General features: G+C 33.5%; 2 protein-coding genes across 2 annotated transcripts; one reads left to right on the top strand and one right to left on the bottom strand.

Moving 5' to 3' along the window:
• Positions 1-200: 200 nt before the first annotated feature.
• Positions 201-10,175, top strand: LOC110739076 (probable ethylene response sensor 1). Its single transcript, XM_021919529.1, has 6 exons — positions 201-634; positions 5,967-6,891; positions 8,027-8,329; positions 8,416-8,682; positions 8,952-9,064; positions 9,858-10,175. Exons 2-6 carry the CDS (start codon positions 5,989-5,991, stop codon positions 9,961-9,963), a joined length of 1,692 nt encoding a protein of 563 aa, XP_021775221.1. The 5' UTR covers positions 201-634; positions 5,967-5,988; the 3' UTR covers positions 9,964-10,175.
• A 1,426-nt stretch (positions 10,176-11,601) lies between these two features.
• Positions 11,602-13,651, bottom strand: LOC110739077 (60S ribosomal protein L19-3-like). Its single transcript, XM_021919530.1, has 5 exons — positions 13,441-13,651; positions 12,752-12,874; positions 12,147-12,460; positions 11,974-12,044; positions 11,602-11,868 (listed from the first exon to the last, which is right to left on the bottom strand). The coding sequence occupies exons 1-5, from the start codon at positions 13,550-13,552 to the stop codon at positions 11,847-11,849; spliced, it is 642 nt and encodes a 213-aa protein (XP_021775222.1). The 5' UTR covers positions 13,553-13,651; the 3' UTR covers positions 11,602-11,846.
• Positions 13,652-15,479: the final 1,828 nt, after the last annotated feature.

Here is a 15,479-nt window from a genome sequence, read left to right on the forward strand (position 1 = left end):
CCAAACATATAAAGATTTATCATATGAACTCAGATACTAACTTATCTTAGGCCCTGTACAATTCAGATTATTTTTGTTGAACTATAATTATTTTTTCTAATTGTAATTATTTTTTCTGAACTTAAATTAATTATACCGAACTAAAACTTATTTTTACTCATTCTCTATTATATTTGTTCTTTAAAGTTACTGAGTTTAGTAATTAAAAACTATTTTTATTAAATTGAAATTATTTTTATTGAATTGTAATTATTTTATTAAGGTGAAGAGAATTGGGTCATAAAAGTAACTTTAGGTATGTGCTAGCTTATTCAAAACATTGGATGTAACCAACTAGAAATCCTTTGAATGGAAAAGGAAATATGAAGATGCCTTATCAAAGCAGAAAACTGAAGGATATGACGTTTCTGCAGGCAGCTGCTTTTGAGTCTAGGGGCAGCACTGCTGAAGCAAGTCTGGCTGTTCTTCAAGAACAAGCTCGGTCTACATAAGAAGCAGAGTTATGGTGATGGAAGTATGATATTGCTGCTAGGGAGGCAAAATCATCCCCTGGAAAGGCAGCTTCTATGCAAGAACATTTCATTGAGGGAAAGTATGCTAAGAGCTGATTATGCCTAAGACTTTAACTGAAAAGGTTTGAAATACTCTGCTTTTTAAGTTTATATTTTCTAACATTTCTTTTGTCTGAGTTCTGGTTTTTGAATGCACTAAGACAGAGGTGCATATATGATGTCTTTACTCATGGATATGAATCTCTTGTGCATAAGGTTTCAAAGGGGAATCATTTTATCTATTTATCTGTTAGTTATAAAATCTATAGGATCATGGGTGTTAGGACAAGGTTCTAAAGATGGATTAGATTGAGCAATAGTTGACAACTTTAAGCTAGAGTGGAAGGTAGAATGAAACAAAGGTAGAATGAGACAATGTTAGAGGTAAATTTGGGACAAACAAAAACAACTCAAATTGAACTTTTTCAGTCTAATAAATATTGTTGGGTACGAGGGGTATCACAGTAAAAAGGATTTGCCAAAAACGGAATAAAGTGAAAGTGTACATTATGCAACAGGCGAAAACAGAAATTGTTGATAACGTACTCCTTAAATTTTTATTCTTTCTCTATGGGAGCATTGTGAGTTTGTGACATATAGGGATTTAGTACAGCACATACTAATACATTTCAAATAGTTGCTATTAAACTTTTCAAATTAAAAAATCATGTACTTTGGTTGTACTTTTGAACTGATAAATAAATTATACTTCCTCCGTTCTATTAATATTGCAACAATGGACTTGTTACACTATTCATCACTTTTGTTTGACCATATGATATGATTTATACATTAAGCAAAATATAGTAATGTGGAATCTTGTTGGATTCGTCTCATAAAATACTTTCACAATATAACTTTTTATAATTTTTACTCTTACACAATTATTAGTATTTAGTATATAAAATGTGTTTTGGGATGCGTAATTTCATCCTTGTTGCATTACTAATAGAACGGAGGAAGTACTATACTTTTATCAATTCAATCTTGTCAGATTTTTATTTATGTGTAATTTTAGATTATTGATATTGTATAGTTGATATTAATGTTTAATTAAAAAAATTTAATAGTAAAAAACGTGCCTTAAGGATCATGAATATCCAAATGTATAAGCTATATTGGGATGGATGAAGTAGATTTCCATGCTAATTTACAAATTCTAATTTCCAATCATCCTTAATCTCTTGGGATAGAACCTAGAATTTTCTTAGTAGTGAGCCCCAGAACCTAATAACAAAGCCCTTTTCATGGAAAATGAAAAGAAAAGGGGAATGTTTTTAAGATGATCCTTTTCCATAAAATTGGTAAAAAGGTTGCTGATCATTCTATGTAAACGTTATTTCCATTTGGTACATTTGAAGTGCAATAAAATGTATGATTATATGATGCCCCCTTCCCTTTCCCCCATCAAATTTCTTCAAAATTATTTTGTGTGTATATTTGTACAAGGTCCATAGAAATTATTCTTATAAACTTTTGTGATTGGAATTTTAGTTGATTTTGTTCCAATGTATAGTTATATGTTTCTATAATTATTGAAATTTTTTACCTAATAGGTATGAATCTATTATGGAAATATATATGTGGGTTCACACCAAAAGCCTTGGGGTATAATTATATTTAATTTAAAGGCGCTTTGAGCAGCTTCACCTAATATCCTATTAAATGAAAAAGTAAAAACGTAATTAATTGAAACCATAATCAATTATTGTACACTTGCATTTCCCTCTCTATTATTTATATTGTATAAGCTTAGGATATTGAAGTTATTTGATAAGAAGTCTAGCCTTGCTTGTGCATCACCATCAAGTTTTCTTGTTTGTAAGTATGACTCCTTTTGCCTTTTGCTATTATTTTCTATTATCATTCTTGTATAACATATGAATGTTTCAATTTTTATAATCGTTGATAATAATCCATGATTAATGCTCTAAAGAATCGATAATTATCATCTACATGTTACTTTTCGTGCCCAAAAATATTTTGGAAATAGCTTCACCAGTTTAAACTAGATTGGATAAAGGTTGCATACATCTAGATCTCTCTAAATCATGCCATGGTTGGAGAGATTGATATTGATTTATTATTGTTTATTAAAAGTATGTGCTTATAATCAATTTCCGCCTTTACCGGCCTTTTATTGTGTGAGAGATTGATTTACACATCATGCAACATCTTTTCTAAGCCTTGTAGATTCTTGCTTGATTAAAAAATTGATCCTATAAAATTGGGTTTGAACACAAATTAAGGATATAAAATCTATATATGACCAAACTCTAAAAATTGAATATCAGCAAGACCAATTTTACTCGTTGGGTTCCGTGGTAGAATTTGTAGAATAAGAACTTCTCAGACTCCCACGAAACAATCTTGTCCCTTTGTCCCCAAATAAAAGTGTAATTTGCCTTTTCAGATGGTTTTAGGAAGGTGAATCTAAAATAAACATATATATAATGGTGAAATGAGACTTTTATGTATGGACAAATTTTGGGTAAATGGAGCTTATATTTGGGGAAAAAGGCGAGTTACAAAACTAAATAAGTGCAATAAAAATGATTGTACTACGTATTGTATTTTCATGTCCTCTTGTTTAATAAGGATGAGTTAGGATGTTAATTTTTGGGTTGTTGCTCCATTCTTTTATACTTGCATTTTGATAATCATTGTACTTGGTAATTGTAAACTCATTGTTCAAATATTTTGCTCTAATTATTAGTATCATTAATACATTCATTTTATATATACTTCCTTTGTTTTTAACAGTTCGACTTGCTTAGTCACTTTGAGCCGTTTTACAAACTTAGACTCACTTCTAGTTTATCCCTTTATTGGAAAACCCCTTCTACTATCTTAGCCCATCTGTCTTATCTGTCTCATACTATTTACACCCTTTTGCACTCTTTTGCTTTATCAATTTTTTTGCTTACACCCCAATCGTTTTACCCATCTCTCTTACTTTATTCACAGTTTTCTTATAGCTACTAATTTTTTCCATACATTCTTAGAGAACTTTTGGGAATGGAAAGAGTATCTTTGTTTTAAAAACTAATCTAAAAATGAACATTTAACTTTGCCATATATAAAGATGAAAACACCCTTAATTCTACTACTAGCTGACCCATAACTAAAATTTTTTGGTTGTGGTGAAGGGTTGTTAACCCACAACATAAGAAGTCTCAACTTGGAAGTTGGAAATGACCCGAATCCGATATAACCATACCCCACCAAGCGTTTTGCTAGTTTTAACAGTATCCTATGCAAGATTAATATATGTGGATATGGATGACAACCTTTTTCCCTGTTTTTTTAACTATAATTTTTTATTTGGATTAATCTTTATTACTTGTTAAAGGTTGAATTTATTGCTTCATGCTTAAATGATTTGATTTTCTTAAAGAGGAATATAAGTTGTTTAGATATATGTATAAAGTCAATACAATTCGATCACTGCACTAGTTGTTAGCATTTTGGAAATAGAATTTATGAAGAATGAGCTCTCTTCATATTTGCTAGGTTTTGTGAAGGGAAAATGGTGATAGGAAACTCTAATGTCGAGGGGAAAACATTATATGCATGTGTCATATATTGTTCAAGCTATAGAAACTATCATACTTCATATTTTTTTTTTTTTTTTTTTTTTTTGTAACCAATTACGGAAACTCTTGTTAACCAGAAGCGAGTGAATGTAGAAAAAGATTAATAAAGCAAGAGAGATGGAGTAAAAGGTTGGTGGGCATAAAAAAAAAAGGTAAATTAACTAAAAGAGTGAAAAGGTGTAAATATTGTGGGATAAGGGGGATGAGATGTTAAGTTGTGTGCCAAAAATAGAATCAGGTAGAAGTGGTACATCAAATGAAAATATCTCAAAAAGGAATGTGGGTGCATCAATAAAATAACAGAGTGTATTAGAATATGAAGAGCAAATTGCATACATGTGTTTTGGTCAGAAGAATTTTCTGATTAGTTATAGTGCTGTCAACTGAACATATTGGTTTAGTTCTGGTTTTTTGATTTGATGTCCATACTGGCTCTAATTATTTTTAATCTGATGCAATCATTACAAGTTTATGTGTGTAAGGATGAACAATACATTTTGTCTTTTTAGGTTGTACTGAACTTGTAATAACTTGTGAGGGTGTTTGAGTTGGATTGTGAGATCACACTTCATAATGGCAGATAGTTTTCAACTAGTTTTATTGAAGGCAAAGTAAATTGGAGCCGAAAAATATGTCTTCTATACCAGAAACCTGATTTATGGGATAGATTTGGAAATTAATACTAGTAATCTAAGGGCCTGTTCTGTTGAGCTTAATTTCAGTTTAGCTTAGCTCCAATCAGTTCAGTTCCTAATTTCCTTTTCCCATAAACAATTTATTTCAGTTCAGTTCAGCCCCAATCAATTCAGTTGTTTTCAGTAAATCGGAACAAGGCCTAAGGGCCTGTTCTCATTGACTGAACTGAACTGAACTGAACTGATTAGAGCTGAACTGAACTGAACTTATTAGAGCTGAACTGAAATGAATATTTTATAAGAGAAAGAAATTAGGAGCTGAACTTAACTGAAGTGAACTTATTAGAGCTGAACTGAAATGAACTGAACTTATTAGAGCTGAACTGAACTGAACTGAAAATAATCGTATCAGAACAGGCCCTAAGTCTATCTAATATGAAATTATGAACTCTATATATAGATCAACATTTCGTGTATACATGAGGGTTCTTTTTTTTGGATCTATCTGGTATCTGAACAAAGGAAGAGGTTTATTTATTTGAATGTTTTTTCTTTGGGAATTCTTATGCTATTGTTTATGGTAATATATGTTAACTGGCATTTTCAAGTTTTACTCATGCTCACACTTCTAGATAGATGTAGATGATACTTATGTGACCCAGACTTTTCATTCACGTCAAGAACTCGTGTCAAATCCTTGAGACTCAGATATGAGTTGGAGTAGGACACTTTGACACTTCATTTTGGGCTGTTGATGTTTGCATAGGGCGTTCTAAGTAAATTACATACAAACTCATCACTATTTTTTTGATATATAATCTTGTGTATCAAGCATATAACATTTTTTAAAGAAAGATTAAGGTGTTAGGAATCAAAATTGACATTAAGGTCCAACATTACTCGGGTATGGATTTTATAAAATGGCTAGTCACAGAAAGGCAGCTATCTAGCCAAGAGCTGTGGTCAATCTGGCCATACCCATTATCAATACAATTTATACGAATATATTTCAGCTTTGTTTACATACTTAGTCATCCACTGCAAAGAACAAGTGATTTGGTTTCACATATATCATTTATATATGTAATTCTATTCCTTAGTCCTTTCTTTCTGGTAATTTTTTTTTCTTCTGGATGATGTGAGTCTTGTGATACTTACGAATCCCCACTCCCACAAATTTTCAGGTTCAGTGGCCCTTTTGTAGCAATGAAGTACAGTAATTGCATTGATGAATGGTCAACTGACGACTTTATGGTGCAACTTCAGCATTTTTGTGATGCATCAACCGCATTTATGCACTTTGTTATTCCATTGGAACTTATCTATTTCATCCGAATGTATAAAGTTTTTCCTAGCAAATTGGCAATCATTTATTTTGGAACTTTCTCCATTCTCTGTGGGGTAAGTTATTTGACTGACTTGTGGAGATACTCTCGGTACTATAAGTACTCAGAAACTTCTGCTTTGGTGATAAAGATTGTGCAAGTTTGTGCTGCTGTGGCATCATGGTTGACAGTTGTGGTTATGTATTTTGTGACACCAAAATTTTTAAGAATAAGAGAAAATGTACATCTTCTCGAGAACAGGGTTGATGATCTCAGTAGAAAAAAAAGCCTTCTGCTTCGTAAAGTAGCAACAAGAAGATCCATTGTAAACCTAATAGATGTTATTCGAAGCACCGTTTACGGGTACGACATTGTTGAGTCAACTCTTGTTGGGCTGGGAAAGATTTTCGACTTGGAGGAATGTTCATTTTGGTTTCCATCGCACACTAATAAAAGCCTGCAGCTTTCTCACTCTTTGAACCACGTATATTCTGTTGGTTCTGTTGTGCCTATGAACCTTCCTTTTGTTTCCAAAATCATTAATGCTGTTGGGGCCGTGAGGATACCGTACACCTGTCCCTTGGTGAGGGCAAATAAATGCACCAAGAGAGCCATGAAGTTTGAGGCTGTGGCCATAAGAGTACCTCTTTCATTCTCTGAATCGGATGACTCACTTAATGCTTGTGTGATGAGCTATGCAGTGATGGTTCTGGTTCTCCCTCCAGATAATATCAGGAAGTTCCGTAAGTATGAACTGGAACTTCTGGGAGCTGTTGTAAAACAGGTTGGTGATTATCTATGCTTCTCTTTTGTTTTGTGCTCGTTATCTTTTACTGTGAGTAGTAAGTAAAATTTTGCAGTAGACAGCCTAGTTTCATAAGCAGTTTGTTGGTTCCAATTCTTTCAAATATCCATTCACTGATTCTTATTATAAACCCATGGTACTGCAAGTCTTCACACATGTGAGATTGTATTTGGTCATGCTTTCATAAGTTCTACTCTAAGTGGTTATCTATCTTATATTTGGGATCTATACAGAAACATGGTATTTTTGCAAGTTTTTCAGTGGTAATTGTTCTTTTACTTTGTAGAACTAGTTTTCCCTCTTCTGCAAACCCTTGTTAGGCTGAGGCATGATACACCTAATACTTAGTTCTATTAAAATGATTTTTTAAATAATGTGTTTATTATATGGTCAATATCGTTTCTTTCAACTCGTTATGTCTTTATTATTTCCGTGCTTTGTTTCATGCACTGTCAGCATTTCAATTGCCTACCCTGTGAGAAGACTGGTGAATGGGAAGTATATTGGTAATTAGACTTCTAAAAGACTCATTAGATACTATACGTGTGTCAGTTTATGTAATGATATTTTACCAGTAATAATTTTTAAGTCTAACCACTTTTTTGGTATGGTGATTCATTGTCAAACAAAATCATTGAACCGTATCCATTACCTACTGTTACCAGTCTTACCACCCATTTGTTACTCTTTTCAAACCCTATTGTAACAAAATGGTTACATTTCGTAATCCTTAATTTGATACAAAGGGACTTAGCTATATGAAACAACTAGTATGGTAACAGCCAACAATCTTAACATCATCCTTTCCCCTCTTGTATGTTTCATTCCTTACCATGTTTTCATTTCCCGAATTTATACCAAACATGTGCTTAAACACAGTCCAGAGTCTCTCTTGCTAGCTCACTAACACAATATACAGGCAACAATATTTGACTCTTTAAGTAGTAATAGCTACCCACCCTGTCAGGCTACCACGTTCTACGTTTTTCTATCTCCATCAAACAGTTCACGTTCCAGGCATCATGGCTTGTATGCTTACTGAATTTTGATCATTCTTGTGGATCCAGAAAGCTGAAATTTGATCATAGGATTCCAATTTCTTGTGCTGTCTCAGGTATCAGTTGCACTTGGTCATGCTTCAACTATCGAAGATTCATTTATGGCAAGGTATCATCTTAAGGAGCAACTTTCTTGTAAGGAGGTGGGTTTATGGGGCATCATGAAAGCTCTCCACAATCCTGATGATTATAAGACTGAAAATTTCAATCCAATGGAAATACCTCTGTGTGATGTGTCATCTTTTCTTCAAGATAATACATCTGTCATCTTTTCTGTGGAAACACTGTTACAAAATGAGAAAGATGGTATGCTTGTTTTGAATATTAGGGCTTTCCACCTTTCGGAGGTCATAAAGCAGGTGTTCTATTAAAGCTGTGCATTTTGGATTTCAAGTTTACTGAATATCTACACCAGTGAAATGTAATGCAATTTTTTTTGTCTCAGGTTTTTAACGTCATAAAGGTTGCAGCAGAAGTGAAAAAATTATCACTCTCTCTTGTTTTAGCCCCTGATTTGCCTGTCAAAGCTTTGGGGGACATAGAAAGGCTAATGCAAGTTATTCTGATTGTAATGGGTAATGCTGTGAAATTCACTAAGGAGGGTCATATATTAGTAAAAGCATCTGTGGTAAAACCCAACCCTCGTAGAGCCTGGCGGCCTTCTAAATTCCTTTTGGTATCAAGTGACACTCATTTTTACTTGAAAGTGCAGGTATTTATTTTTACTAGTCATGGATATGTGACATGGCATGTGTTGAGTTTACGTCTTGTTTGTCTAGTCTTTTTCTTTTTTAGAAGCAGCTTTTATTATAGGAAGGTACATTATTTGCAAATCTTGAACTCAGTCTAGAAACTTGAAAGGTCTTTTACATATCTAACTTATTAAGTGAAGGCTGAAGGACTTGAATATTCTATGCTAATATTGTATTTACACAAAGTTAGAAACATTCTTAGTCCTATGCTAACATATTTAAGCTGCAGGTTGAAGATTCTGGTTGTGGGATCGACCCAAAAGATATACCAAGCCTGTTTGATCTTCCAAACACTTCTAATCGACATTCTAGTGTCTTACATGGGCTTCCCATTTGCAAATGGTACCATCTTTAAACTTTAATTTTTCTGCCATGACTTTTTTGGGTTTAATTAAAGGCACCTTGATGAGAGTTGCTGGGAGATTACATATTTACATGTCGCCATACTCATCGTTGTCATATGCTTCGTCTGATTCAAAATAATTACTTGTACAACATTTTGACTTTTGTATTCATATACAAACTTCAAAAAACTTTTGTACACATCCGGTTTACACTAATATTAGTGTACATCGAGCAGTATAGAGGTAACTTTAAGCCAATTTAGGGTAACTTTTTGTCTTTTTTGGGGTAACTTTAATGTATGATTTTTTTTATAAATCGAACAAGAAAATTTTTATAAGGGTGATAAAATTACTTTCAATCACTAATAATTGAATTTTAGTCATTTAAAATGTGATTCTTTACCAATAAAAGGTAGATTATTTTTATTTGTATTGGGTTATTTTTATACATATTAGGGTAACTTTTATTCATTTTAGGGGTAACTTTTGATCACTTTAAGAGAGATTTAAAATGGATGTACAATAATTATTGTACACCCGATTTTTTTAAAAGTTTGTGTACAAACTTATTCCAGTATACCACTCATTTTAAAAGTTATCAATTAAAATCTTGAATTAGTATGAACTCATTATAACTTATTGCTAATAGATTATAAACAATATTAGTCATTAAAGTTGTATGTTGGCAAACATGTTAGTCAAAGTGTTGCAATTTCTAAAATTGGAGGAACGACCTCTTAAACTCTTAAAATCTTTTCTAACATAAACTATTGCTATGGTTATGGATTCAGGTTAGTCGATGCCATGGGTGGTGAGATATGGGTTGAGAGTGATGGTTTAGGCAAAGGTTGCACGGCTACTATCATCGTGGCACTTGGAGTGTTTGATTCAGATTGATCATGCATGATCTTGGTCAAGAAGGCTGACAAAATGCTTAGAAACAGTCATATTGGTCACGAAGGTTTAAGAACGTGATTAAGTGCTTACAAATACTACAAATAAATGGCTGGATGGCCATTTTACAGCTTTAAATTATTCAGTGTTCAGATTTTTATCAAACCACATTATTTGTGGAATATTATTATAAATAAATGATTGAAACTCATCAATCCTTGGATTTTGTTTTTCTTGATTTATTTTTTTATTTTTAATAACCACAATGTTTTTAAAGGTTTGAATGTGAGAAACTACTATCAAGGCAGCAATAAATGATCAAAATTTGGAAAGATGAAACAAACAACAGATGATGATTTTTGATGACGCCTTGCCTAATAAAAACGAGTTTAATCCACGTAAATTTAGCTGCAACTTTTTTCATACTTTTCTAAATTATAAAAAAATAATCATCTACTCCGTACCACCTTGATTCTTTTGGCATTATATTCAAATACATTCCATTTACCCTACATTTTTCCCACTTACCTCTACAACTCACCCTTGGAAACTCCTCTTTAACCAACTAACTACAGCCATCACTTTGATCGTGTTTGATTGTTTCATTTCACCACACATGGCCATACCAACAACACCGCCTTTTTCAATCCACCATAGGCACGGCCTCCACCCCATTTGACCTCTTGAAATCACCCTCCCAACACTTATCCCAACATTTTTTGCTATAAGCCCATCCACCCAAGGAAAGGAGTGTTATTGTCCTTGATGGTGTTTGGTGCAAGTGAAAAAACGCCCTTCTTCCTAAATTTTCCCTAGTCTCCTTCCTCACTACCACACGTCCTCTACTACAACTATCGTCCGTCTCTGCAACCACCACTGTTACCATCTATCATACATCCAGCAAGATGCTACATCATCGACATCAAAATCCACCACCACCAACACTCGTCATCACATCCAAAACCATTGCGATAAGGCTTACATGGTCAAATTCATCCATAACGGCTCCACAGTTACCACTTGGAGATCGGGTAATTATGGGTTTTTGATGTGACATCTTACCGCCTACAATGATGGTAATTGGGTTGAGATAATGAAGCTAATCGTTACGAGATCTATTAAGGTTATGATGACTGGAGTGGTGACTAACAACTAGAAGTGTTGGCTTGTACATCTGGTAGCAGCCCCGGTTGTCAAGGTTTACGGCAAGGATGAACACCATGGCGGTAGTCAATATTGGTTCAAGGGTTTAGAGACCAGAGTAGGGTAAACACCATGGCAGTAGTCTATGACTTTTTAGTTACATTTGTCTTTCTGAATTACCACCACCAAACATCCCCTATTACTTTACATCACTTTTAATAATTTCAGAAATTATTGTAAACATCACTTTTAATAATTTCAGAAATTATTGTAATATGCCTTCTCAGTAAAAAAAACAGATGTAAATATTATAGAAGACCTACTCTAAAGTTAAAATTCTACAACTACACAGCAAGCCATAATCATAGATCTGCAGTTTACTTTCATCACAGGATTTAGCTTTGACAAAAGTATTGCTTGTATAGTCGCACTATATTTTGCATAGGGTATAGTTACAGCCATATGGATTTCCCTGAGATTTACCAGTTACTACGTATATAGCAATAGAAACGACGCTCCAAATCATATACCCTGAACAGCTGATAACATGAAACCAATTTAAGATGTGAAAAGAAAGTAATACATTTCAACCTGAGTATCAGGATTATCAAGCAACTCTATCTCAGTCATAACATAACAAGATCCACAAAACATATTAGCTGCAAAAAAAGATACTATGCTAACAAAATAACAAGGTCCACAGACCACCCTAAGTTTCCTCATCAGGTCTTGAAACTATCACTTCACTTCTTTGCTTTCTTGGCCCTGTAAAACATTAGGTCTCGAGTTAGATAATCTAACATAAATTGGAAACAAATTGTTAGTACAATTACAGAAACTCTTGAAAACATATTGCAACAATCAACTTACTGTGTTGGCTTAGGAGCAGCTGCTGGAGCGGCAGCAGCTTCAGGTTGTTTGGGTGCTTCAGCATTTGGTCCCTGAAAAAACGAACACCATAAATTATAAACTAGCAAGAAATCTCAAATAAGTTGCATAAAATTCTTATCAGATATAAGAGTGTATTTTGCATATGAATTTACCAGAGCCAAACGCTCCTCTCTTCGGGCCAACTTCCTCTCCCTGCTAGCCTTGTTCTTGGCACGCTTAGCCTCAAATTGGTCAGACAAGGTCTTGTCTCTTGCCTTCTCAGCCTTGGTCTTGTGGATGCTTTCCATCAATACACGCTTGTTTTTGAACACATTACCCTTCACCTTCATGTACATGTCATGGTACATGTGCTTGTCAATTTTCTTTGACTCTCGGTACTTACGGAGCAACCTCCTGAGAACTCTCAACCTCCTCATCCACAAAATCTTGGTTGGAAGCCTTGCCTCCCTGGTACCCTTACGCTTACCTAAAATGAACCAAAATCACGCTTAACATCACATAGTTAAATAGTATCATCACCTTTAGCTCAATTATCAACTAAATGGTTCTCATTCTTTCAAATGCCAACAGGGCAGACACACTTGACCGATAAGATCACAAGATATGTCGAATGCTTCTCAAGTGATCACGGTTTCACTTCTGATTCCTGTAACTAATCTACTTATTGAGAGGAACTTTAATACTCATTATACACACCAACAAACTTTAACAGCAGAAAATTTGACAAAAACACTATCCAGGTTGATGATATGCATACCGTGTCCTGAGTGACGACCCTTCCTCTTTGCCTCCATCATACGACGAGCACGAGACCTTGAATGAATCTTGGTAGGCTTCCTGATAATGAAACCATCCTTAACCAACTTTCTGATGTTTTGACCTGAACAAATCAATCAAACATAAATACCTATTCAGCCACATCTAACAACAAACAAAACCATATAAAAAAATCAAACAGCAAAAAATCTTCAATTGCATAATAAAAGCCATATCAATGCCAATTAATTTCGCAAAATAATTACTAGCATAGAGCAGTATAAATTGCATAATAAGACATATATAACTTCAATTGATAAAACTAGATACCTCCTTCAAACTAAAAACCAATTTACGCAGAAAAATTCGTCATTTGCAAAGCTCATATGTTCAAATTTCAAGTTCTAGATTAGAAACTGTAACAATTAAGCACTAACAAAATCGATCAATAAATTTAATAAAGTAATTATAATCTCATCATAAAACTTCCTACAATTCGATCGAAGATACATCAAAAGATCACCATTTTCCAGAAAAAATCACATAAAAAGCGCTAAATATAACCATTGCAACAATTTCTAGGGTTCTAATTCAGATAATCATCAAAAAATTACAAAATCTAACAATCGATTGAAAAGAAAAAACGAAAAGCAATCGAAATCAAAGGATAAAGAGAGAGAAGGAACGTACGAGAGTTAGCCATGGAAATTTCATTGCCTTCATTAGGATCAAGCCAAACCTTGCCACGACCGCACTTGAGGATATCAGCGGCGAGCCGCTTTTGAAGCTTCAAAGACACCATTGTTGTTGCTGCGAGTTTCTCTCTCCTCTCACTCTCTCTGTGGTGGGAGCTGCTAGAAGATGGGAAATGGAGGAAGTGGAGGCTTAAATATCACCAGTTTTTAGAGCTAGGGTTTTGGGGATTAGGGGTTTACCCATTTTCTTTATTTATTGGGTTTTTGGGTTGGGCTTTTTTTTATGGCTTTGTTTAAATATTGATTGGATTGATTCGTTCAGTTTTTTTTTCATTAGAGGTCCTATGGTTTCTAAAATATGGGGTCCAATTCTTGTAATATCTACCTCATGTATTTAGGGTCAACTTTTATCTCTACTAGGGGAGCCTAAGCATAATCGATGTTTATGGTCGAGTTGTAATAGCTTGTCATAACACACTAAACTTATTGGGTAGGCTTTTGAACGCATATACATGAAATAAATTGTTGATAATCATACCCTTGCATAGGTACAAAAATGTAACACTTGAAAATATATAAACACTATTCACTTTTTAGTTGTAAGTTTTTTATGGTGTAATATGACTTTTGTTGTGAGTTATAAAATACAATTATATATCATCCGTCACTTTTAGTTGCAACACTTGAAAATATATGCATTTTTCATTTTTTTTTAATAATTGATCTTTATTTTTATTGACTTTTTTTGTTGCACAAAATAGTCATGTGGGATCGTATTAGATTCAACATTTCGATTTATATATGTGTTTTCAATATTTAATCTTTAGATTATTTATATGTCTATAATTAGAGATACAAGAGATTGAAATTATGTATTGACAAGCGTGAAAGTTAAAATGTTACAACTAAAAATTTAACGAAAAAACATTCAAAAGAAAAATGTCTAATTAGATGATTAGGTAATTAAATTCAGTGGGTTTGTGTGTGTGTGTGTGTTTGTTTGTTTTAAAGAAAATAGTAACAAAGTGGGTTATATCCGGACTATTTCCCCACCCTTTGAAGAGGATTATTTTCACATTAAATAGTTTTGCCATTAAATTCAACAATTTTCTCCTCCTCCTTCTCCTTTTCCTCTTCCTCTTCTTCATGTGGCTTAACTCGGTAGGTGCTTTAATGGAGGGCTCATTTGCTTTAATGAAGGAGAGAAAGAGAGTAGGGAAGTACATGAGGAAGGAGAGAGAAAGGGGGGTTTAAAAGAGAGGAAAATGTTGAAAGTTGGAAGGGAAGAAAGACTAAAGAAACATAGAGAAATAAATACGGAAGCATAAGAGTTAATATGACATAAAAGGGTATATGGGTAAATAAGCAATTTTAAGGGTAAAAAAGTCATCACACTATTCATAAGAGTTCTTTTGTACTTTTTATGAGATTTGGGTTCTTAACAAATGGTCTCTCTAGTCCTCTACCCTTTTTAAAAAGTATCAATTTGACCGGCATAAAGTTTTAGGTGGGTGAGTTAAATAGAAAAGTAGAAATAGGAACCACGAGCCTGTTCTGATTTACTGAATTGAGCTTAACTTAATTGAACTGAACTGGGCCGAGCTGAATTGAACTGAACTGGGCTGGACTGAATATTTTATGAGAGAAGGAAATTAGGAACTGAATTGAACTGAAAATAAGCTGAAGAGAACAGGTCCCACGTAATGAGATGGATACCATTAAAAAAAAAATTAAAACAAGATGTTCAAAAAAGAAGTGATGAAGGACTTAAAACACCATGACAACATTCCCCTATACTAGTTGCCTAGTGCAGCTTCCCCCCTCCCAACAGTTAAATATACTAGACAATTTTTTTTTTCAAAACAAAAAAAAACAAATAATACAATTAGCTAGTCAAGAGATATACAAAGTATAATGAACAAGTTAATAAAATCTACAATCTACTCTAAGGCAATTAGTTTATAATAACTATTTATTCGATAATTACAAAACAACTATTAAAATCAGATATTCAAAACATCTAATAATGCAACT

Source organism: Chenopodium quinoa, unplaced genomic scaffold (genome assembly GCF_001683475.1).
Source record: "Chenopodium quinoa cultivar QQ74 unplaced genomic scaffold, ASM168347v1, whole genome shotgun sequence".
In the NCBI taxonomy this organism is placed as follows: Eukaryota; Viridiplantae; Streptophyta; class Magnoliopsida; order Caryophyllales; family Amaranthaceae; genus Chenopodium; species Chenopodium quinoa.

Bases quoted from the DNA above. Each gene is read 5' to 3' on its own strand.
- LOC110739076 (XM_021919529.1), top strand. From the start codon at position 5,989: ATGAAGTACAGTAATTGCATTGATGAATGGTCAACTGACGACTTTATG. The intron at 8,330-8,415 runs GTGTTCTATTAA...TTTTTGTCTCAG, and splicing joins TTTCGGAGGTCATAAAGCAG to GTTTTTAACGTCATAAAGGT. The intron at 8,683-8,951 runs GTATTTATTTTT...TTTAAGCTGCAG, and splicing joins ATTTTTACTTGAAAGTGCAG to GTTGAAGATTCTGGTTGTGG.
- LOC110739077 (XM_021919530.1), bottom strand. From the start codon at position 13,552: ATGGTGTCTTTGAAGCTTCAAAAGCGGCTCGCCGCTGATATCCTCAAG. The intron at 12,875-13,440 runs GTACGTTCCTTC...TGATTTGTTCAG, and splicing joins AATTTCCATGGCTAACTCTC to GTCAAAACATCAGAAAGTTG. The intron at 12,045-12,146 runs GTAAATTCATAT...TCGTTTTTTCAG, and splicing joins GAGAGGAGCGTTTGGCTCTG to GGACCAAATGCTGAAGCACC.